The sequence below is a fragment of the Cupressus sempervirens genome, chromosome 6 (assembly GCF_028749045.1).
Source record: "Cupressus sempervirens isolate cs-2001-9-10 chromosome 6, ASM2874904v1, whole genome shotgun sequence".
Taxonomy (NCBI): Eukaryota; Viridiplantae; Streptophyta; class Pinopsida; order Cupressales; family Cupressaceae; genus Cupressus; species Cupressus sempervirens.
Window position 1 is genome coordinate 47950403 of NC_143123.1, and position 25506 is coordinate 47975908.

The 25506-nt window shown below is 36.1% G+C and overlaps 1 protein-coding gene across 4 annotated transcripts in view; it reads left to right on the plus strand.

Annotated features, from left to right (window-relative positions):
- Nucleotides 1–10248, plus strand: part of LOC149551061 (ATP-dependent caseinolytic (Clp) protease/crotonase family protein) — a 70539-nt gene extending 60291 nt beyond the window's left edge. For all 4 annotated transcript variants that reach the window (XM_089786631.1, XM_089786632.1, XM_089786633.1 and 1 more), the window contains 3 exons: nt 9390–9493; nt 9636–9712; nt 9839–10248. In XM_089786631.1, coding sequence (XP_089642757.1) covers nt 9390–9493; nt 9636–9712; nt 9839–10015 — 358 coding nt within the window. In that variant the 3' untranslated portion in view covers nt 10016–10248. The remainder of the gene's footprint in view (nt 1–9389; nt 9494–9635; nt 9713–9838) is intronic.
- The last annotated feature ends 15258 nt before the right edge of the window (nt 10249–25506 follow it).

Genomic DNA, 25506 nt, shown 5'->3' on the forward strand with positions numbered 1-25506 from the left:
GAATTCCTTGGTATGTACTCAGTTGGCTCTCCAGGATTCTGAGAGACATGTGGACGAGCTTTGTCTTGAGGTGAGCTCAGTTCAGGAGTTAGCGCGTATAGCAGGGACTTAGTTTTCTTTTACAGTCGAGTCACATGTTGATGATGATATGAGTATGTCTAGCACTCACACTCCAAATTCAGAGATTGTAGACAGGTGTGTGAAGTCAGTTGGTATTGATCACATTACTCAAGTGAGAAGTTTACTTGAATTGCTAGTTGGTTTTCGTTCATGGATTAGATGTTGGGATCCTTATCTTAGTACTTGGGATCGTTTTGACCGGAGATATCTATCATTCTTTGGTAGTAGTATCTATTGCACCATCATGGACTTGATTAGTAGTTTGTCAAGTGTACTTGTCATCCATGCTAGCAGCGTGTTTGATGCTGGAATTAGTTTTTACACACCTGTGTTGGGCATTGTTCATGTATCCAGTCGACCATTCTTGTTGGAATGGGTTGATGATCTCTCAGATATGACAGAATTTACAAAAGAGCCCCAGGATTTGATGTTGATGCTTCAGTTGCTCCGTTTGATGATATGAGTTCAGCAGTTGGTCTGCAAAATTTGGATGGCAGTATTGTAGATGATAGTTATTCTGAGATTACTCCTTTGGACAGTGTACCAAGGGTAGAGTATAGGAGTTCGACCAGTCAGCACAATCATGTATCTAGTCAGCTGAGAGTTGGCGAGCGAGACATTTCTATCGCTTGCGAGCATTTCGATGCTGCTCATCAGTTGTTAGCAATTTATGGATGGGGTTCTCCTACTAGCGATAAGCGGGGAGGCAGTTATCTTTCCTTGACAGAGATCCACTCTTTATGGGAGGTTATCCGGATTCTGAGACAAAATTATATGCAGTTGGTAGCCGACAAAGATTATCTTATGGAGTGGGGCAGTACAACATATGATGCATTATTGGTCAAGGAAGATGAGGTGAGTGAACTTACTCAATAGCTCGAGGTGACCTCTGAGTTTCTTGAGAGTACATAGTGGGCTTTTGAGGAGTCACAGTTTCATTTAGCTGAGGTGACCATAGAGTTAGAACGACTTCAGTCTTTACCAGATTCTGTACAGTCACAGACCGTGTTGTCTAGTGATTCGAGGATGTCCATGGTCGAGGTTGATAGAGGCAGTGGAGATGAGGATATATCTGTCCACGACACTAGTATTGGCATATTTGGTTCGTTTCCACTGGAGGCAGGTTCAGCTGAGTTGGGCGCTGCAGCTGAGCATTGTGGTATGTTTGACTTGGAGGGCACAGAGACTAGTGATGTTGTTGTTGATTCTGCGCCCTTGGCTATATCATCCTCTGACTTAGCTGATGATCAGTCACAGTTGGTCGTATCACGTCTGCAGGATGAGTCTTTGATTGGGATTGGTTCTTTTTACCGGCATTATACTGCAGGATATGTTCATCAATTTGCTTTTGATCCATGTGTTGAGGAGTTGATGCTAGATAGGTTTGGTCTGGGCTCTCGTTTTTGCTATCTACCGTGTAATGACTATTCACCATCAACAGTGCATGGGTGTTATGGTTATGAGACAGTGGCCGGTGATATGCAAAGTTGTGTTAACTGCAGTAGATGTACAGTGTGTGGATTCTTTGTATTTGGTGCAGTTTCAAGTGGGAGTGGTCACCATTGTAGCAGAGTTGGAGTGTGCATTCCGCATAACACGATGGGTCGTGCGGATGGTGTTTATTATGTTGATAGTTTGGGTGATCTACTCTACTTGGGGTATGATATTTCGAGAGTTTGTGCCTCGTGGGTTCCTCACTGTGGCAGTAGTGGATTTGGAGTTCAGTTGCACAATGATTCACGATTCATTCATGGATTCCTCTTGGTTATATTTCAGAGGTTGTTGCAGGAGCCTATGTTGACTGACAACAATATAGTTCATGACTACATTTGAGATCCAGGTGGAGCAACTGGTTTGTTGTTTGGCCATTGCTTGGGGACAAGCAATTTCAAGAAGGGCGGACTGTAATGTCCCCTTTTTGACAGGCACTAGCTACTTGTTTTTTTTAGCCTTTAATTTTCCCCGGAGGCTAAAAAGGGAAGAAATAAAGGGGAAAAATATATTAGATTAATTACTTATAAGGTTATTAAAAATAAAATATTAAAAAGTAACCTTATATTTAATTAATTTAGTATTAAAGTGACTAAAGTAATAAAATATCAAAAAAATCACTTAAAAGAATAAAGTAATAGATTATTCTAGAAGTTTCTTGAAGTTACTTATGAATTCTTTATAAGGAGCCTTTGGGGGGGCATTTGAGACATCTTGAGTTGCATAATCATCTATTGTGTTGAGAGCTTTAGGGCTTGCAGGTTTGTCTGAGGGTTTGAAGACTCTAAGGTGCCAATTTCAGTTGTGAGATATCAACCCTAGTTGGAGGAGTGGAAGTGGTATTCAGCCATTTCAAGTTGAGCATAATTTGTATACTCAGACTACCTGAGGGTTTGAGATTTTGAAAGCAGTCCAAAAAAAAAAAAGATCCAAAAAAGCAGCCCGAAAAAGCAATCCGAAAAAGTAGTCCGAAAAAGCAACCCAAAAAAAGCAATATGAAAAAGCAGGTCCGAAATAGCAAAGCGGAAAGGCAGGATTGGTGAAAATTATTATAGCCAGCTACAACCAAGTTCCTTTGTTTATCATTCATGTTAGCATTGCATTTTAGGTGTTATAAGTTTCAGTTGTAGGTGTGCATTATACCAACATTATCATATTTTGTAATCCATGTAAATGCCAAGAGTCTTGGCCATACTTCATGAGCATTGTATTAGAAATTTCATTACAATTAAGGAGATAATAGTTGCTGGTGTCATTTGAGCAATTCAATATCATCTATTATCAGCTAGTTAGTTTGCATACCAACTGTTTGTAAAAATGTCAATTGGCTGTAGGTTCTCTTTTTGGCATAAATAATGTTATAATTTTGCATCCCAAGTGTTTTGTCAAAATTACTAGTTGCTGTAGCTGCATATTGCAAGTAGTTTCAGCCACATATATGCATTGAATATTGTCAAAATAAGTTGCACATTCATGTTAGGTCATTGTTTAGTCAATTTAGAGTCTTTTTGCAAGCATTCTTATTGATGCTAAGTGAAGGAAAGAGCCATAAAAGCGAACTGAAATTTAATATCAGTCATATGACCCTTGTATGCAAAGTGTATTTTCTTGAACCTTTATCAGCATTTGGGGATCAGATTTGAGCAGGGTCAGTACAGCATGTCCAAAGAAGTCTTGAACTTCACCTTTGTTTAATAATAGGCTGAATTTTCTTGTAGTAGAATAGCAAGTTGGGGTCTATATTGAACAACCTTAATTTGCTTTAGCATAATATATTATAAATGCACTCTTATCTTCCTTAGGAATGTTTGGAATGGCCACCCGCAGATTGCAAAGTTTACTAATTCAGATATTTTTATGAAATTTGATGTGTTTTATTTTTTCTGATATTTTTGTGGTTTGTGCTCTTTTGGATTTTTCGTGTTTTTAAAAATATGATGATTTGCAATGCTTAAACAAATGAAACTAATGCTAACAGCTTCTTCAAACCCTAGATGCCAATTTTCTGAAACAATTTTTATTTCTTCAATTTTCAAAGAACAATACGCATGGAGCAGTACCAGATAAAGGCTTAATATTTTTGAATGTGCCCATTCTTACAGTCTCTGTGACTGCTGGTAATAGTAAATTTTCTGTAAACGTCTGATAACTTCTGGTTTTTGGTAGCTATTTGCTGACTTAGTTCCCCAACATCCCACCCAGAGTGGCTGGATTAATTGTTGAAAATTTATGGCTAAGCGGAACTGCCTGGAAGCTTAAACACTTCTCTGATTTTTCACTGTCAATGCCCTGGTATCATCCAATCTGTAACAGGAGGAAATTTTACAAAATCTGATGGCTTATTCTGTGACCCCTAACATCCAGCTATAGGTCCGCTATTGGTTGTGCAATGGCAAGTATGGCTGGCTGCTTAAAGGTAGAAAATTGATCCTCAAAGCCTCCCAAATGGATCTATGAATTGCTGATGTAATTTTTGCCCCAAAACTAATTGGATCCAATAATTCTCTCCTCTGATTCAAATTGTGAATGCAACGTTCCTGAAGAGTAACCTTTGGGTGGTCTCTCACACTTGTAGGCATTCAACCTCTGAGAGATTTCATATGCTGAAAAACACTTCTCAGAGCTCTCACACAATTGCGCAAGCTTTAATTCTGAAATCTGCATAATGAAAATGGCTCCTTCCATTTCCTTTTTGGTTTTTTTCCCGCCAAAACTCAGTTGATCAATTTAGAGTTTGATTAGTTTTATTTTAATATCATCAGATTTCCACAATCCATTAAAGTTCTTTTTATGTGTTTCTGGCTTAAGATTGTGGATGAATTTTTTAGCCTCAAAAATTTTCACAGGTTATGATCCGAAATGTTGATGCTAAGAAAATATATACACAATCTCAGCCAGAAACACATAAAAAGAGTTCTATTTTAAACAACAAAAATGTTTAATTTTTTATTTACTTCCTCGCCTAGGGATCGATCCAAATGGAGGCCTAATTTGCCATGATAAAATGGCCTTTTTAAAATTATAACTTACCTTATTTCCTAAGGAGTTGTGCCATGACCCCCTTTATTATAACTTATTAAATATAATAAAGTGATTATAGTAATCACCTTTTTATTATTATTTTATTAACATCTAACTTGGAAATAATTTAACTATATTCCAATTTATTTGTAACTCGCTCATTTGGACCCCCATCTGAATTTTAACTAATGGCACCTATCCACTGATGTTGTCCTAACTGACAGTGTTCTCCTAAAAATAGGAATTGCGCTAAAAGTCTCTAGGCTAATCCCAGAGGTCTCGTGATGCACCTCAGCCAACCCCCAGTCCATCCCTTAAAAATAGAGATTTCTCCTAAAGTACAGGAGACTGTCCCAGATTGACCAAACTGGCTCACAAAGCTCTGATATGTCTCCATAACCCTCTTACTGGGTCCCCTATGCAATCGACTAGCGTACAGGAACCGTATAATAGGCGAAACTCAACTGTCAACTGACCTGCCTAGGAGGGGACATTACAATGTGTAAGTCCCCATAACATCAGAAAAAGTGGGATATGACGTAAGTTCTGTCTCTAGCATGTACTTGAGGCAGCTTCAACCAATTTATCAGCCACCCTACGTGCATTTACCAGAATTTTCCAAAACTGACCAAACTTGCTCACAAAGCCCTGATATGTCTCCATAGCTCCCTATCTGGGTGCCCTATGCAATCTATTGGCCTACAGAAACAGTATATTAGGCCAACCTCAACTGTCCACTGACCTGCCGAGGGAGGGGACATTACAATGTTTGAGTCTCCATAACAAGTCATTGTAAAAGTTGGGGATATGACATAATTTCTGTGTCTAGCAAGTGCTTGAAGCAGCTTCGACCAAATTATCAGCCACCCTACATGCATGTACCAAAATTTTCATGACTTACACCACAATTCAATCCAATCTCTTCAATGGCATCTCTAATGATCTAAAGCTAGAAGTGTGCATTTCCTACACAGTCAAGTTCCTTAGGAAGACCCCTCCTAATATGTGACCATGGTTTTGAAGTGTGGATGGTGTTTAAGGTTTGTCAAGTTTCCCAGATAAGAGCTAGTAAATTTCCACAATCCATAAGATCCATCAATGTAGTTTCTGGATTTGATTGTGTAAGTATTTTATTGCATCAACGTTTCAGATCACACACTGTGATCCATCATCAGGATAAAAGAATGAAAACTTTCTCCTCTAGTTTTCATTCTTTCATCTTGATGATGGATCACAGTGTGTGATCCTAAACGTTGATGCAAAAAAACCTTAACACAATCAAATCCAGAAACTACATTGACAGAAGTTATCCAGATTCCAGAGTAATGTTTTGTCCGTGCAAGATTCATGCGACCTTCGTTCTTCTGCAATAAACACCCCTGGATATGGCCTTCAAAAATTCTGATTTTTTCCTCCAATTTTTTTTCTGATTTTGTGTTGTTTTTAAAAATATTAAGATGCAATGCAAAGTACAAATGCTGAGAATGACTGATAACTAAAACTAAATGCCAAGGAATAGAAGATTCAAACTTATTCAATTGGGAATTAAACTAACATAAAATCGTACCAGACTGCTACAGTTCTGGAATTATTGACGCCATACTAGGATGAAGAACAACTTTAGTAACTTCTTATCTCTAAGCATTTTTTCTGCCTCCAAACTTACTGTCCAACTCTAGGTGAAATCTGGAACCAATATGAGGTGGTACAGCTGTCGGTAGTTAGATCTCCTTCCTGGTAATTTACTTTCTAATCTCTGCAGTCTGTAACCACTGATTCCTGCCCCAAATGTTCCTGTATGGTGGACCTATTGAATTTTCTTCCTCATGTCTAAGGTGGGAGTGAATCATCCAAGCCCTAGGTTGTATGGCTGCTGCGAGGAATCAAGGAAATTCTTAAAATCGCCCTCCAATGCACTCACCAAGAGCTGGGGCTACATCCAATTGTAGCCTGACTCCAATTTCCTCCAGGAGATTTCATTCTTGAAAGATGAATTCTGACTCAAACCCTCATGAAGGCCTAAATTCCAATGCTGCTGTAAAAATAATAAACCTGGATGTGTAAAAATGAAGCCCATACCATCTTTTATTTTTCCCTCTATTAAAGGGGATCGAACCTCTTTTAGAGTTTCACCTTTTGTTTTAATAAACACAAAAAATTCTTTATAATAATTAAGTTTCACCTAGGGGGTTAATCCATCTCAAGGCCTCATTATTTATTTTAAAATAGCCCCAACTTTAGTTTAATGGCACCTGTCCGCTGATGATGTCTGACCATTGTGACTCAACTAACAGTCTCCTAAAATGTAGGAACCCCCCCTAAACATAGGAACTACACCAAAAGTGTCTAGGCTGGACCGGGAGGTCTCTGGCATGTCCTGGTCAACTCTTAGTCAATCCCCAAAAAATAGGGAATCCTCCTAAAATCTAGGAGACTATCCTAAATTGGCCAAACTGGCACACAAAGCCCTGATGTCCCAATAAGCCTTTGAATGGGTCCTCTACACAATTTTCTGGCCTAAGGGAATTCGTATAACAGGCCAATTTTTTTAGAAACTGACACTAAGAAAGGCACAAATATGGGGACTTTACAGTCCACTTTACCCAAAGATTACTGTACGACTCCCAATCAACAAACTGATCCAAACTGAAGTCAAGAATGATTCCAGGGTGCCACGTCAATATCAGAAGGAAACCACCATGCTGATGCTGGGCCACTCTAACCACAACTGAATAATCATTGTGCAAAAACTGCATGCTCGTCTCCTGGAATCATCATATGTAGATGAAGAGAGCTTTCAAAATCAGCTCATATGGATGAGAGCTTCAACAATCGTACCAAATGAATTGGAAAAATACTTTCAAAACCATGGATCAGAGAATGCTCTGATACCCAATAATATGGAAAATGGAAGCCAATTAAACCACAAAAGTGTCAGAAAGCATATTCAAGCAATGACATTATTCTCTGCAAACGAATTTGCAAACTTGCATTTCATATTATGCTACAGAGAAAAACAAAATATTATATAGGCCTGAATATGCCTAAATTAAGATTTGTAATTACTAAATGCCATCTGAATCTTTAAGTATAGTGGATCTGATAATAATTTGCTATCTTATTAAACTAATTAACAATTAGCTAAATAAGACTAAACTCCTAGCAGTTAGGAAACTAACCTTTACTTAACTTTCAACTTTTTGCATGGGATGAAAGATAATAAAATAATAATCCTTTGTTAAAAGCTTATATATAATGTATGTATGCCATATGAGTCCTCTTCAAACAGGTAGATGGAAAAGGTCAAAAGGGTGTGTGATTTTCATACAACTGGAACATGGGAGCCAAAAAAGGTATTTTAATTTGGAATGTCAAGCTTACAAGTTACAATGACATTCAGGTCAAATTCACAATTAATTTAGTAACAACTTCATTTCAAGATTTATTCAGTAAGGAGATGGATAAGAGAATGGGGAACTTCATTATTAAATTGAGTAATAGAAGATCAACACGTGAAAACCAAAAATGTTAGGGTTTATTATCCCCATATGCTAACTTTGACCTCATGGACACTAAAATTCCTTTACTCTATTATACATGGGATAAAAGACAATAAAATAATAATCCTCTCTTAAAAACTTATATATAACCTATGTATGCCATATGAGTCCTCTTCAAACAGGTAGATGGAAAAGGTCAAAAGGGTTTGTGATTTTCATACAATTGGGACAATGGGAACAAAAAAAGGTATTTTAATTTGGAATGTCAAGCTTACAAGTTACAATGACATTCACATCAAATTCACAAGTAATTTAGTAACAACTTCATCTCAAGATTTATTCAGCAAGGAGATGGATGAGAGAATGGGGAACTTCATTATTAAATTGAATAATAGAAGATCAACACTTGAAAACCAAAAATGTTAGGGTTTATTATCCCCATATTCTAACTTTGACCTCATGGACACTAAAATTCCTTTACTCTATTATACTATGTACTTCTCTTGTATTCTCTTCCCTTGTCTTCTACTCCTGGTGAAGGATCATGGAATAAGATATAAAATATCAAAGAAAAAAACACAGTCAAAAGCAGATTCTGCAAAGTACATAACAAAATTATCTGTTTTTGGTGTGCGTTCTAATCACAAATCTGAAATAGAATTATTTTTAATTGGAGCAGACAATCTAAATTTAGAGGATGCTATGCACAATCAACAAAATAAAAAACAATAGAACTAACTGACAAAAGGCTAATTTTCAAGGTTACTCCAAGTTTCCCATATGGGGATGGCAGTGGAAGTGTTTTCGAGATGGAATTTTTTTTTGTCAATTTTAGGGATGGCTTGGGGATGACAGGGGATTGCTATATAATATAAGGGAAATTTAAAATATATAGGGAAGTTTCAGTATGGGCATGGGGTTTTCAGTTCCGGAGATGCATCACAGGGTAATGCAGTAAGAAATTTTGGTTTGTTTAAAATTAAAGCTCTTCAAATTATTATCTCCAATGACATATTCAAAAGTTGGGCACTCAACTGAAAGCTACCTGTGAAGAAAAACTGTGGCTAAAATGGCATTTCTCAATATTAGGTTATATTGTAATCATGTATTTGAATGTTACCAGAGAATCTGAAATATTTTCACTTTTTCTGAAGAGCATTTCACAATGTGACACCATGTAATAGGCTGTAGACATAAGCTGGCATTTTAAATATCAGCAATGCTACCTTTTTTGTTCTCATCAAAAAAAAAGTTCAGTGCAGGTGGAACACAGCGTCTTCCAAGATTAATAGGCAGGTCACAGGCAAAAGAGCTTATTTACACTGGTCGCAGGGTTGATGGGAAACAGGCATTGGCCATGGGTAAGACCTAATTTCTCAGTGAGTTTGGTTTTAAGTAATATGAAATATTGTCTATTTTTTGTCCATTAGTTTCATAGGATAGATATGAAGTAGAGAAAAATGATTTTTTTTTTCATTGATGAGCATTTGTATGGAAATGCAGGACTTGTAGACCACTGTGTCACAGCAGGAGATGCATACTCTAAGGCTCTTGAGATTGCTCGAGATATCAAGGAGAAGGTAAGAGGCATGTTTCTGTCAGTTGTTGAAAAGCATCTTATCAAATGTTGAATTCCCATTAAAAGTAAGGATCCATTTTTTCACTGTAGACAACATGCTTTGCCTAATATTGGGAATACAATCCAGGGGCCCTTGGCTATAAAAATGGCCAAAGTTGCTATTGATCGAGGTTGTGAAGTTGACACCTGCTCAGGAATGTTTATTGAGGAAACTTGCTATGCTGAAGTATTAAATTCAAAAGATCGACTTGAAGGATTAGCAGCATTTGCTGAGAAACGGAAGCCAAACTACAGTGGTGATTAGATTTGTGTTTGGGCTTGCATAATTTGTATCAAATCTGAAAAATTACTTTCATATAAGATGCAATTTTCTGAACCCTGTGCAGAGTCATATTATGACCAGTTTTTATATTTCCATGCTTTCAAACAATGAGAAAGGTTGGAATTTACTGTTATGTAAAGAATAATGCGGGCAATAAGCTTATAGCCTTTTGTATCCTCATTAATTTAATAATGTCACAACAGGTTAATGCTGCATGATGTTTTGATTATTCTCAACAATTGCCACTATACTTCGCTATTATGCAGTTTTAAACTTGCTTTATACACAGCTAGCCATCCTCCTCTATTTCCATCCCTTTTTTCTTATGTCAAGAGTCTCTGCATATTCCATAACTAGACAGATAAATTTGCAGCTATGCATGCAACCGACATCAATCGTACAAAACCACAGTCATGCAACATATTTAAACTGAGCTTTTATTTGTGTAAGACATTTCAACATGTTTAAGGCAATGTAGATTCTAAGAATACAATCTTGTCATAATGACATTTCCCTGGGAATCAAGATAGAAATCTGACAATTATATTCCATGTATAGGAATCTACCAACTGCTTAAAGTGAAGCACAGATATGAACACTGGGCATCACATCAATTCAATTTGTGAATCTGCAATATTTGCCTCTCCCGTAACTAGATCCTGCACTTAGGTAGTCTTGTCATTTTGCTATAATCGTAAGCACTCCATCAGGAATAGAGAGAGAGCTGCATTACTTAAATTGCAAATTGTGTATTCTTGCCCAATATGTTTAGGATTGCTCGTTATCTGGCAGATTAGCCCCCAGCAGATCAAACAGTTAAGAATTTCCAACCAGCGAAATAAAAGTTATGTGCAACAGATCATTCCTAGGTTACCAATAGAAGGTCCAATTTGAGCATATAAAATTTTAAAAATGATAATGACTTTCAACATCCTTTAGAGCAAATCAGTTTGTATGGCTTAACCAATAGCATCCTTGAGTTATACAATTTAATATGTCTCAAGATTTTGTTGTACAATTTTTGTATTGGTGTTGCACTTCTCTTTATTTAAATTGCTCCAATTAAATATGTGCGCACAACACACGGAAAACATACAATTCCAAATTGAATTTTAGCCTCGGACATGGATGTGGCAGAAATTTGGTTGTACTTTATGACTAGCAAACTAAAAAAATGTAAGTTCTCTATAGATATCTTGTAAATTGGAGTGTGCAGTGGAATGGTTACACACAAGTTTGTTGCAATGTCTCCTATTAGGGACTGTTTAACATGCCTCATTATACCTTACTATGTTTGTGACTTAACTAGATTAAGTAATAGTTACTTTGCTCATAATATAAGTCATAACTACTATATTCAAACCCAATCTTACTTCTTTCCTAACCCATATGGAGGACGGGGAATTACTGTCATAAAGCACTGAAACCACTTGATAATCAAACCCAAGGGTTTCATGAACACCCGTCAATACAACCTCTTAGGAGTCACCTAATTTATGATAGGATTACTCAGCCCCACCCTATACAAACCAACCTATCCTTCCAAAGACATTAGTGAAAGGTTTAAGGCTAGATCACTATAATAGTCTTTCATTGCATTATAGATATATATGATTAAATTTACAAGTGTTAATGTCTTACGAATATATATATACTATGTTACCATCTCTTCAGCCTTAAAAGTTTTATACTTGTATTTGATGTTTTATTACCACCCCCTTTTTAGTCTAAATTGAACTTGATCTTTGAACCAATTGGTTCGGTTCAAAGTTCAAAGGTTCAAGTTGTTTTGGCCTTATCGGGACACCTTAGTCATGTTTACCCTGCAATACCTTTTTCTTTGAACTTGAACTCTTGAACCAATTGGTTCAAAGTTCAAAGTTCATTAGTATGGCTCGTGCGTTGGTTTAAGTCCCAACAAGACCTATAACATCAGCTAGATTTCGGTGCTCCCCTTGAAGTTGAACTTTGAACCAACAAAGATTCAAGTTCAGAGTTCATCATTGCTAAGCTTTTTCTATCATGATGAGTTGATTTACAAGCATCAAATCCCTATATTCTAAGACTATCGAACTTGAACCTTTTCTCCATGGTTCAAGAGTTCAAAATTCATTGGTCTGAAAGGCGTGCAAATAATGACAAGTGGCAATACGGAGATCAAATCTTTTCTGAAAAGGTAGAGAAGACATGCCTTGATGGCTAATTGGTGCAAAAGGTGATGAAGTGATTTGGTGTGTGCGGAGTTAAGCAATGCTCATCAATGATTAAAAAGCCCTATCAAATTCGTACTTGCCCTATTCATCCACAATGTGCTTCCCTGTTTAAACTGATAAAAGTTTCCTTTCTTGTTCATTATGTCATCACCATATGAGTTAAGCGTTCTAATTTTCCTGGACATGCAAGCAGCTTGCAACGTAGTCTTTTTCGTCAAGAGATTTGTCATCTCTTCTTCCCAGTGAGTCTCAGTCCTTTTCCTCATGAACTACTATTAATTCTTTTTAAAAGCAAAGATAGCTATGTTGGTCCTTTTCATTTTGTCTTTTCCTTGTGGTTAAAATTGTAATCTTCCTTCTGCCATGGCCGCTTCTCACCCTAAGTTACCTAAAGAAAAGACAACCACCATCCTAACTAGTTTCTTACTACAACTAGGAGATACCTTTCTTGCTAATGAGGATATCGAAGAACTAATGACAAGGTTTTCAAGACCTAAGTTTTGATCTATTGCAAAAAAGGTAGCTAAGAGTGGGTTGTTGCAAGTTGGCGGTTTTCCAAAAGCAGTTTGTTGCCCAGAGCTAGTTTTGGAATGTAGAGACAAGTATGACACTACCCAAAGGTGCATTAGAACACATACAAGGGAAGTGTAGGTGTATGTCAACAAAGTTACGGTAATAGGTGCCTTGAGGATCCCTTCATGTGAAGAATATGAAGCCTAGACTATCAATCTCTCTAACTCCCAATTTACTATCGACGCTAATGAATTTAATAATGCCATAACTAAGAATTGGTTGCTCAAACTTAAGAAGGGAGGTTCTTGTCTTCCTCATCCCCTGACATGAGAACATATGATTCACGCGATTAAAGATATAATCACCCTTCTTAACAGAGTCAAAGGGAATAAGAATGCCTTTTTCTAGGAAAATTGGATGTATTTCTTTGTTCAGTCCATTTTAAGTGAAGGAAAGTATATTGACTAGGCTGAAATCATAGCAGACCAATTGCATGAAGAGCTTTCGCAAGCATCCAAGGTTTCTAGTTTTTATATGGCTTCTTACCTATTTATATTCTAGCATGTTGTAAAGAGTGGGAAGGTTTTCCCCACCTAGATTGGGTAAATGACATGCACATCTATGCTTATTTTCTCTTGTTGCAAAAAGAGAAGAATCCCAAGGATTTCAAAAGGGTACAGGATACTTTTCTTGCTAGGTTCGTTTTTGAGCTCCAAGTTAGAGAGCATAGGAGATTGGCTGAAGAACTAGCTCAATTCATCACTATCTATGGTAGCTTCTTCACCCAATTTCCCAAATTTACGTACATAAGAGTAGGCGGGTATGAAGGTAAACCTTTGAAGTTACTTGAATATTGCTTAGACCACTATTAACTGATTGAAGTTTGCAGGCAAGTAGCAAAAGTGGATAAAAATTGTGAAGCTAGAAAAGGTTCTGGTTTTATTTTCCCTATTGAGCTCAGCCATTATTGGTGCAAAAGCACTCAAGATGCTTTCAGTCTTGAAATTGAATTGAAGCTATGAACTTGGCATTCCATTTTGCCCGCTGTGGATTTGATAGTAAAGGCTTTGCACAATCTTAGTTTGAATTGCATCCATCTTTTACCCACATTCCTTAGATATAAGAATTTTGGGCAGATTGTGAGGAAGACTATGAGATAAGTAAAAGATGGTGGTCAGAATTCACCTTGAAGCAAATTAAAGAGTTCAAGCTATAGATGGATGTTAAGGAGGTAGAAGAAGATGAAAGTGAAGAAATAGTTGATACCTTCTATGCAACTTAGGTTGAAGCTTTTCCCCTACCTAAAATAAACTAGAATTTACTCGAGGAGGATGATCTTCAACCTAGAACTCTTCCTAGCATTGAAAGAACTAAGAACTAGCTAGTAGAGAAAATGAGGTCCAAGTTGGGGTATGTTGAGTTACAACTTCATAAAGGCTTTACCAGTTCTAGAGCATAGTTGTTTATTCATTGTATTGATAAAATTGCCACATTTTCCTCTACAAGTGCCTTGAACCCTAAACCTGAAATTGAAATTGGAACTATTGTGTAGAGTTCAGCACAACCTTCAACTTCGGCTAGGTGAACTCTTTCCCGCACTAAGAAGAATAGAGCTCAACAAGCCGCCATAGTAAATCCAGGCGTAGAACCAATTGAAATTAAAGTCACAGTTCAATGTATTGGAGAAAACTCGATTGAAACCATGGATCAAAACAACCAACAAGCAGTGGATGAAGCTAATGCCTTGAATGCACTGGCTGACAAGACTTCCCATGTTCTTCAAACTCCTCCACGAAAGAGTGGCTCTTCTACACTGAATTGGTATGATCTATTTGTGAGCAAGAAAAGAAGCATAGTTTTGGTCAATGTCTTAGTGGAGGACATGGTTGGAAAGTGCCTAGGTAAAACCCCGAAAAGCAAAAAGCCCAAAATAAAGACCTTATTAGAGGTATGAGAAAACAAGACACTAGGTAGTTGACGTTTATAAACCATCTATGGATAAGAACTTGGGTGATATTACACCTCAGGATTATATAATGGAGAAGACGGTTCTTGGGCCAACCTCTAAGGCTGCTGACATGAAAATCCTTGATGTTGGTCTCGCAAGAGTCACTGACCGAATCTGGAAAGATTGGAAGAAGAAGGAACTAAAGCAATCTATTTGTTTGCTGATGGAATATATCCATACTCTGCAGAACATTGAAGTTGAAGCTAAACCCCATGCCATTTCTATGGTTGATGCGACTTCTCCTACGGCTCAACAATTCATCGACCAAGTGAAGAGGAATAGATCAATTTCTTGTGCATTTGACAAGTAGATTGAATTAGTCGTCTCTCTCTAAGTCAATTACATTGCCTACCTTGCCGAGACAAGGACAAAATTTGATCAAATGATGGTAGATCTAGAATCAAAGTTGAATGCTTGGGAAGCCGAGAAAGTGAAATGGGACGAAATGATCATCCATATGACTGAAGTCCAAGAGTATGGAATAGATAAGTTCCTCGCAGAGAGACCGAGGTCCAACTTTGATGTTGATTTCCTATATGTATCGAAGACTAATCTAGAATGGAGAAATATGATGATCAAACAATGCTTGGATGAGTGCTCATAATTGGTTAAGGAATTGGAATGTCTGAAGCAAATTCTAGACAAATACATAAAATGCATTGATGTGGAAATCATGGGGAATAAGGATCAACCAAATAAGGATTTGAACGATATACATGTTGTATGTCAAGATAAACTGAGGGCCATGAAAGAAACCAAAGAGGTCTCTATCGGGAATTTCATTATCACAGCTTGGGCAGATTCCGTGATTATCATTTGTGAAGATCCACCTGATGGTTCAAGACAAGAAATTGGAGCACGCTCACAAAATGATTACTATTTGGCAATTTAGAATAGAACAACTGGGAATCCCACTGTAAAAGGAAATCTTGGAGTTGAATGTCACCTATAAGGAATGGAAAGAAGCGGGTGGAAATGTGCCTATAGATCACGAACAACAAACTGCCTCGTTCAACGTAGTTCGCAGTTAGATTGAAACTAGGGGCCTCGGCCAATAGTTGTTCTTATTTTTTGTTAGTCATGTTAGGCTTTAAGTTCAAAACTTTTTAATAACTCCTTATGGAGTTAGTTTTATAACTAATTTCAAAGGCTCTATGTGGCTATAAATATTAATTTATTTGATAATGCAAGAATTGATACTCTAGATATTTTTTGTAGTAATTAGATATAAGACTTGGTCAAAGGAAATATTTTGATGGTGCTACTTTCATATGAGTTAATAGAAAATAGTGGTGTATCTGTTGGTTCTTCTCATGATGTTGTCTCTGACTTGAAATCTTATGGTTCTAAGTAATTTGGATTGGTTTCATAAGGAATGCAATCTTGATTATGGTGATTGATTGTCTATTGTTTATGTGAATGACATTTGGATCAATTATGTTTAGTGGAATTGACCAATTTGTATGACTCTCTTTCATTTTATAAGTCTTAAGACTTATTTTTGGATCATTTACCTATTAGCAATGCTTTTACATGTTTATGGAAAAGTATTTTGAATGTCTTTAGTTCTTTCTAGTTAAAAGAGCAGTTTCCATTTCTATCTTTTTAAATAAAGGATATTATTGTTGAATTTATCTTGGAGGGAGTTGTACCTCTATGGAGAGTTACAAATGGAGAACTCGTTTGTTGTGGAGTAGTTTTTCTAGCTATCAGAATATAAAGAATGCATATCAGTTAAAAGAGAAAAACTTCACTAACATATTGATTCTTTTAACATAATAGAATTTAAATATGATACGTAGTAGTGTTCCATTCACAGAGGCTTGCTAGCCCTATATAGATTACTTCCTTTCTTGTCTCTTTCTAGGGAGCATAATATCTATTACACAATCTTTAAAATTTGATCCATAATGAAATAACATGGGTGATGTTCGATTCTTACTCCCCTCCATACTAAATGTTCTTTATACTCCCTTATTCTTCCATGATTTTTTGATTCGACATGATCCATACCTCTCCATGAGAAGTGCAAACTCAAAGAGACATCTTGTTCATACCAAAATTGTTTGTTATTAGTCTTAAGAATACCCATGCTCGGTCGGGCTTTGATTGCTTACCTGTCTTAACATGAAACACATCATTCTTATGGTAATCGTTGTTTCTTTAACATAAAACATTACCATATTTAACATCATCTTATGAAATGTCTTTGTTAATGCCGAGAGGCATCCTACAATGGCAGAAATGGTGGAGTGGGATGGTGTGAGTGTGTTAATGTTAATACTTATTTTTAAGGTTAAATTTGACAACCATCTACACGCCAAAATTTTAATATTTATTATAAACAAAATATACTTTTAAAAATAATTTAATAAACACCACACTAAAATGAGTACAATTTTGGGTTTAGTCAATTAAATTTTAATTATTTTATAATAAATATGTATCGGCAATTCTTTAGATAGATTTATTTAAGATATTTTACAATATGAAAAAGAGATATACCAAGAGAACTAGCTCAACAAATTTACTAGATTCTACCCACCCTTTTCCATCACCAAGAGGTGATGGAGAAGTAAGGAGTGGCTAAGAGGCTATGACTGATCTTGTTGAGCACGACCTAGTTAGTAGTAGTTAAAAATTATTTTTCTTATTAATAGTTGATATTTCTAAAATTAATTTAAAGGTTCAATTATTTCCTTAAAGTATATTGATTTTATATTTTATAGGTAGTAATTTTTATTTTAAGTAATGGATTGTATGAATTTATTTTTGTGAATTCATTTATGATAAAAGATGAAGTCTACTTACTATTTATTTTATTACATTTAGGTGATACTCACTTGAAGAAGTGTCAAGATTTTCGTCAATTGTAGTATGACTCAAGGTTAATGTTTAACTGAGGAATTCCACCTGAACTTTAAGCTTTGTTAATTTGCTACTCTATTTGCTAACCAAGCATTGTGCCTTGTATAACATTTATTATAGATCTCTTATCCAATAGTAAAATATATTTACTAGTTGATTAAATTATGTTATTTTATTAAGAATAATTTTGTAATTTTTAAGTCAAACTACTATTACCTCAAATAGTAATTCACTTATTTATTCTTATACATAAATATTTTTAAAAAAATTTAAATCATATTTTAATATGTTCATGTTTCATAACATATGATTCAATATTAGGACTCTTGATTTGTTTCAAAACTACATAGTGAATACAAATAAATTGGCTCTAGTTGGAGTCGTTCAAGTTGTCCTATTAGGCATTGACCATTTATTATTAATAATAGTAAGTCTTGTCTCATACATATGACTTAGTAGAATAGATGTGAATCTTTTGAAGTTCAATAGATCGATATCTCTTATTTCTTTTTGTAGAGAATGAATTTGAATTTGTGATCAAGTGTACTTACAATAGAACAACCTTGGCATGTACCTTTGGAAGTTCTTACATTAACATCTATTCTTGGAAGATTGCTTGTTTGTTTAATTGCAAATCACTTCTTAATCCCTCCAAACTTTTAAACAAATTATAATTACTTTTTATTAATTAGTACTATTAACATATGTCTTGAGTGTGTGCCTATCGATTTCACCAATGCACCTATTAGATTTGCTTGTGTACCCTTGTTTGTTTGTGCCTTGAAACCATCACCAAATTTGTTGTCGCTAGATCCTTATTGGCCAATGCACATCCCATTGTCACTAACTATTTAGTTTTTGTTGGAATTATATTTGATTCACCTAGCCACTTGTTGAAGGCTTTTGTGCATGACAAACCTATTTGATCTTTTGTGTGTGTGCCTTTTGTTGGGTCATTCTCTCCTAACATTGATCTCCTGACTATGCATCATTTTTTTACCCTTATTTTTGTTTCCTTAATTTTAGCCCTACCCCTACTCTGGTGCTTATAACTTCTATGAAGGCTTGTAGCTTGGCTCTATTGACCAAGTTTAATCTTGCTCATCATCTACCATTGAACCAACCTCTTTTGTGTGCCAAAGCACCATAAATAGTGGTTTAAAAATATAATGTGGTTGAAAGCAAGAATTTCTACTTGTGTTGATGTTTGGTGTGTCAATTCTTTAATCTTTGGCCTTCTCTTTTGGACTTCCACAAGGTGGGTGTGGCCTCGCGGAGGTCCCTTGTGTTAAGAAAACTCTTTTGTTGTGTTAAGGGTTTTTAATCTCTTCCTTTTCCTATTAGGAGGATAGAAACTAAGTATTGGGTAAGCTTTGGAATTAGGGAGAACACAATCTCTTGGTCAAACTTTAAACAACCTCCTTTAACCCCCTCACCAAACCACTTAATGTACATCTAATGTGGGTTATAATTTTGACTCTTTCATTCTAATATGGGCGGACTCTTCTTAGAAAGCAGTTGGAAAATATATTGGTCACTTTTAAAAGATTGTTGAATCCACTTTCTACATGGAGCATTATGGTATGCATTGACATCTTCAAGCCTCTTAACAAGGAAGTCATTTTGATGGTTAAGGATAGGCTCTAGACTCAACCACTTGATTATTAGCTCCTCCCCTTTAGATGTCATTGGTACTTCTCAATTGGTCACTTAGCTTTGGATTGTTCTCTCACATTGAAATGGAATTATTAGTGGAAGAATATTAATGTTAATCACTCAACTATACAGACTCAATTCTCTATCAAATGGTTCCTCTAAGGTGACAACAAGTTAAAGTTCTAGTGAGGCCTTATTGCAGCTCGTAGATCCTATTTGAATCATCTTACTTTGTGTTTGCAACTTAGTTGCCCTTTCATAAGATTTCTCCTACTGCACCTTCTTGTAATGTAGCTTTATTTGATAAATTATTTGGACTATTGTAAACTAAGGAAAGGTCTTTCATTTTCCTCTTCCCAAACTCAATTGAAAAATGGGTGAAAGGTAAACTTGACAAGATGTATTATTGTAAGGAAATTTTATTATAGTTGTTCTTCTATCTATGCTTCTACTTGGTTTGGCTTGTGAGACCCTATTTCTTCTAGTCATTTGGTGACCTTTGTTACTTCCCTCAGTTTTGTTCAAGGGTTGAGTCCCTTTCAAATTATTTCTTGTCTTAATAAAAAACATCTTTGTGAAAGAATGAATTTCTATAATGTCCATGACACCAACCAATCTTAGGGACCAAGAGATCCAATGTTAACCCATTTTGAAGTTTTTTAAATGTTGTTTTTAATGTATCTTGATTAAGAAACTTGTCATCTTGTGAAGCTTTTTCTCCTAAGCATCTCATTCAAACACATCTCTTACAAATATTTTCAAAATAAGTACATCTTCATTCATTACACAATCTAGGCTAAAGAGTTGTTTAGTTTCAACCATGTCTTTGTTGTAGAAAATGCAATTTTTTTCTTCTCATCCTTCATTGAAGATGTCCACCCACTCATTTGGCATCAAAAATATGATGAGAACTATTCCTCACTCAAGCAATTTTTTTTTCCCTTTTCCATTAAATAAGGTTTTTCATCATGATCTTGCATGGGTTTGAACTCGTTAGAATACGTTTTTAACCAATTATTTTATCCACATGGCATTCTTGAGTTTTTCTAACACAAACTTTTGTTTATTTGTTTTAGTATATTATTTCAAATTAATATCCCATTTATTAATCCACATTATTTTTTACTTCATTTAGGTTTTCTTCCTACAACTAAATCCTCTTCAACTGTCATTTTGAGCTAGATATGTTTAGCTACATTTTCAACTTTCTTAAGAAACATAACAAGTGATTTATCATTGGAGCTTCCATTAGGAACATTCATGCTTCAATCAAAAGGATCTCATAGAGAATCATGACTTTAAGACTACTAGTGATGTTTTATTGGATTGTGCCTAGTTGTCTCCACTTGAGGTTTGATATGCTACTCCCACAAACTTTATGACCATAATGAACAACAAACACAACCAATGACCCAAAAAGTGGTTTCTTGGCTTTCCAATCCCATAAATCTACTTCATGTACTTGTTCTAAAGTAGATAAGAAGTTTTCCATCCTCTTGGAATCATTTTTATTATGTGTGTCTCCTAGATCTTATTGTGAAAACCAATTCTAAAGTACTTGTATCTTCCATATCTTCAATGAGTGTCCCTTAACGATGAAGTTGATGTGTCAATTTTTTTCCCTTTTCAAAGAGAGATAATGACTTTGGTCTTGTTACTGTTCACTTGTGTCCTAACCTCTTGGAAACATATTTCTAAAGCCTTCGAATGTTCTCTCAAACTATGGGCAAGTTTTGCAATTAGAATAAGATTATTCAAATACAAAAGTAACTTTACCATGAAACATGCCAACTAAATGCCTCCTATTGTTTTGCTTACCATTTCTTCTATTTTGTCAACATATAAGAAATGCAATGTGCGAAACATAGGATATCCCTATTTTGACTCTAATGTTTCTACCAAAGCATTCAAACATACCCTCTTTATTTATGATTTTAGATAGAAAATGATCACAAGGTTTTTGGATTTATACTTTAAATTGATTTGAAGTCTCAAGTTCCTCTAATATTCCTAAAGCTTTTCTCTATAAGTACTATCGAAGGTATTTTATAAACTAACAAAGTGACGAAAGGATTATCCTCCTTGGGTGACCCAAACATTTTTAATGAAGTGTCTTAATGCAATGATCAATGGTAGGGCATCTTGGTCTAAAGCCAACCTACCATTTGACCCATTTCTATTTTCTTCTTACCACTTGACAATTCTACATTCTATTACCATACCCCCCAAAAAGATTGAAAATAGAGTACTAACCATAGTAGTATGATAGTTGGAAGGTTTACTAATATGTACACCTTTCTATACAAGGATAACAACACTAGTTGTCCATTCAATTGGAAAGTTGCTTTCTATCATTCCAAGGTTTAATTGGGAATGTATAGACTTTTTCATAGGTCAATGTATTTTATACTGCTTAGAGTTTCATGGATCAAAAGGATCAACATATTGTTGCAAACGTGTCATTTTCTTCTCTTTATTTCCTTGACCCTTATCTTTTTTTGTTTTTGATAATCAAAAGCAACAAACTAGTAGCACATCAAGTAACCCACATCATAAGAACAACACAGTAGTATCAGAAAGGGGGAGAATGGGGGACCACCCAACAATTTTCCTTTTCTGATGAATAACTATCAAGGATTTACTTTCAGTAAGGTTCTCACCATCAGGGGGAGGTGGTAGAACCCCCTTCTCAAGAAAATCGACACTAGGAACATATTGTTAGGAATGTTGTGCCTCTATAGTCAGAGGTTGCAAAATATCAATATAAGTTGTCAAAGGAGAGTCTACACAACAAGAACGAATTGTACTAGCAACAAGAGCTGAATTCAAGTCCATTCGATCTAACAAAATAAAAAGAGCATAGCCTTAGGGGGAGTCATCATGATCCTGTGAGGAATTATTAGATGAAGAATCATAGGCCAAAATGGTCAAATGATCACCATTTTCATCATTGCACCAAGTGGTGGCACCTTAGCAACACAAGAGAGATAAATTAGTAGCCAAATGACTAGTAGAGAAGCATTGTCAACGAAAAAATGGAAAACCCTCATAATCCAACAATTAAATCTAATGTCCATTCATAACCATGAGAATCATATCCCTCAGAAGAGGTGTGGAGATGTCAATGTCCACCAAAATGCGAGAGAAGATAGAGAGGCTTGTAGTTTTCGTAGCCTCGTCCACTCTAAGAAATGACCAATAGAGTTTCCAATGGCCTCAAAGCAAGAATTATCTCACAAATGAAGAGGAAGATTTGGGAGACGAGCCAACGGTGGACATGCATTAAGAAGTTTGATAAGAGGGTTAAATATGATTGTTTAAGGTTTGGTAGAGAGAGATTTATTCCTCTGATTCCACAAATTAACACCAAAATATGGTTTAGAAGAAATAAAAATAGAAACAAAAAAACTTTTTGTACAAGGAAAAATATCAATGTTCCCAGAGACTAAGGATATATGAGAATTGAAAACCTAATGACAGAGATTCAGAAAGGAAGGTTGGTAGAATCCACATGCTCCACCACATCCTAGTTACTGGAGATGTCTGAACACATGCAAGAGGTTGAGATTTCTCCATTAAAGGAAAAGAAACAAAAAATTTGGCAACGTGAGAAAATTTAGATCTATATTTCTAGATTTGAATGTGTATGCTAAAACAACATACACAATCAAATCCAGAAATCTAGATTCACATTTCAAATGGATTGTGGAAATATAATAATATTAATGTGAGAAAATCTTTGTTCACCATTAGAAGTCTTTACAGGGGGTGGGAAACCCTTCCACTAGCAACCAGTACAAAGTTAAGTCACCAACATTGGAGTATGAATCATACATTAGCTTGGGAAAAGAGGGTCCAAGGTGAGCCCTACATAACCCAAGAAAATGATCTAATGTAGTGCAACGCAAGAGAATCCCCAAAGGAGATGTCCTAGCTTCCAACAAATAACCACATAGTGCAAACACAATAACAATGCAAGATCGGATACCAAATTACAATAATTTATTCATAGATATAACTGATTACATGCAATGTGTCGGGCTGTTAGGCCTTCCCGGTTACAGCCAAATTCAAAGCAAGTAATAGTTATGCAAGATCCCTCAAGATCCAATCCAAACCCTAGCTAGTCCAGATCCACACTCTGGTAGAAACCACCAAGATCTCAACTTGTACTCACAAGCCACCAAGAAATCTCCTTGTTTCCCAAGCCTCAGCTACTACATCTCTTCAAAATTCGCTCCTCTACTCCTCCTCTTGTCCAAGATGGATGAATGAATGACTGAAGACTTCACCACAACCCCTACTTATACCAATCCAAGCCACAAGTCAGCCTAGCATACTAAAAACTAAATATCCCTTACATTAACTACTTGAAGAGCCATAAGTTGGTCGTCAACAAGAATTAAATACTAAATGCCTTTAAAGTCTTACAATAATAATTAAATACATCAAAATTAACTACCCAAGACCCAAATAGGTCCACTAAACCCTACCAAAATCCCATAATCATGCAGGATAGCCAACTACCCCAGGATGCTCCTGCATCAGACTCCCCAGGTGCAAAAAGATGTTCTTAGTAGCTAGAAGAACATCTTATACGGTTCAACACATAAATCCCAAACTGGTTCTTTGCATACATGTCCTCCAAGTCTTCAACTTGTACACTCTTTCCTTTGCTCTTCTTCTGCTTTTCCATCCTTGGTGTTCCACAGGTTTTCTGTCCACACTAATCGCTAACCCTTTCAGAATCTGCCAACTTAACTCAGCTGCAAATACTCAAGTTCCTTCTACCAACCTCTTCATTCTGTAAAGGAATCAAGGAATGCTTCATGCCACCTTTCTCAATTGTAAATACATTCTTGACACAATCATGCATAGTCTTGCAATCATGCTGCCAAGGTCTAACAAGTAACATGTGACAACTATTCATGTGCACAACATCACACAACACTTCATCCTTATACTACCCAATTTGGAAATCAACAGGGCACTACTCCCTCACTTCCAAAGTGTGTTCACCTTGCAACCAACAAATCCTATAAGGATAAGGATGTCTCATTCTCTTCAAACCAAGTTTTTGAACCATCTCCTCGGCAACAAGGTTATTTGTACTACCACCATCCACAATCACATTGCAGACTTTACCACCAGACTTACAACGAGACTGGAAAAAATTACTCCTCTAACAAGATTCTAGTGCCCTCTGACCAACCAATACTCGCCAAGCCAATAAACTTTCCCCTTGCTCAGGCTGATTGTCTAGGACTACAACCTCATTCACAACAACAGTTGTTCTTCCAATCAGACATTCAAAAGATCTATGCCCTTCTTGATCACGCCTGAAACAATTACCTCTGAACCCATGTCCACCTATCCTTTGTTTTTGTTCAACGAGTTTTGGTTCATCTTCTGCATTCAGTTTAGCTTGTGTCGAACTATCTTGCTTCTCCTTCCCTTGGGAACTACCTTGATTTTTCCTCTTTAGCTTCTCCTCTACTCTCAAAGCATACTAATAAGCATCCTTGGCCGAATAAATATTCAACATACCAACCTCATCCTAAATATTGAATTTCAAACCATTAATGTACTGCGCTACTTTCTCCTTTGACAATTCTCTATGCCTAGACTGAATAGTCAACTTGTAGAACTCCTCGGTATAATGTTTCACAGTCATCCTTCTGCTTCAAATTTTGTAACCTTTTAAACAACTCAAGTTCATAATCAACAGGAATGAACTTAGCTTTTAACTTAGTCACCATCAATCTCCATCTAGTGATCTTCATTTCACCTTCCTCTTCTCTATCCCTTTGCAGTTCCTTCCACCAAAGAGCAGCATGTCCTTTCAACTTAGTTTGTGCCAACCTTACTATGAGTGGATCCTTAATATCCTCAAGCTCAAAGTAGTTTTCCAATTCACCAATCCAATCAATTAGGTCTTCAGGATTCAAAGTACATGAGCAATTAGAAACCTCCATCTTATGCTTCAACTTCAACTGAGATCCAGGTCTAGCAAACTGACCAACCCTATTTCCATAGGTCTCTCCACATGATCAGTTTCGGCCTCACCACTCAATCCAAAAAATTCAAAGTCATCAATAGCTTTCTCATAACCATCTTCAGTACCCATATGCTAAGGTACACCACCTAAAGCACTCACAATTTCAGCAATCATGTCACTCTTCATCAATGTCATCTCAAATATGAAAGTGGCTTTA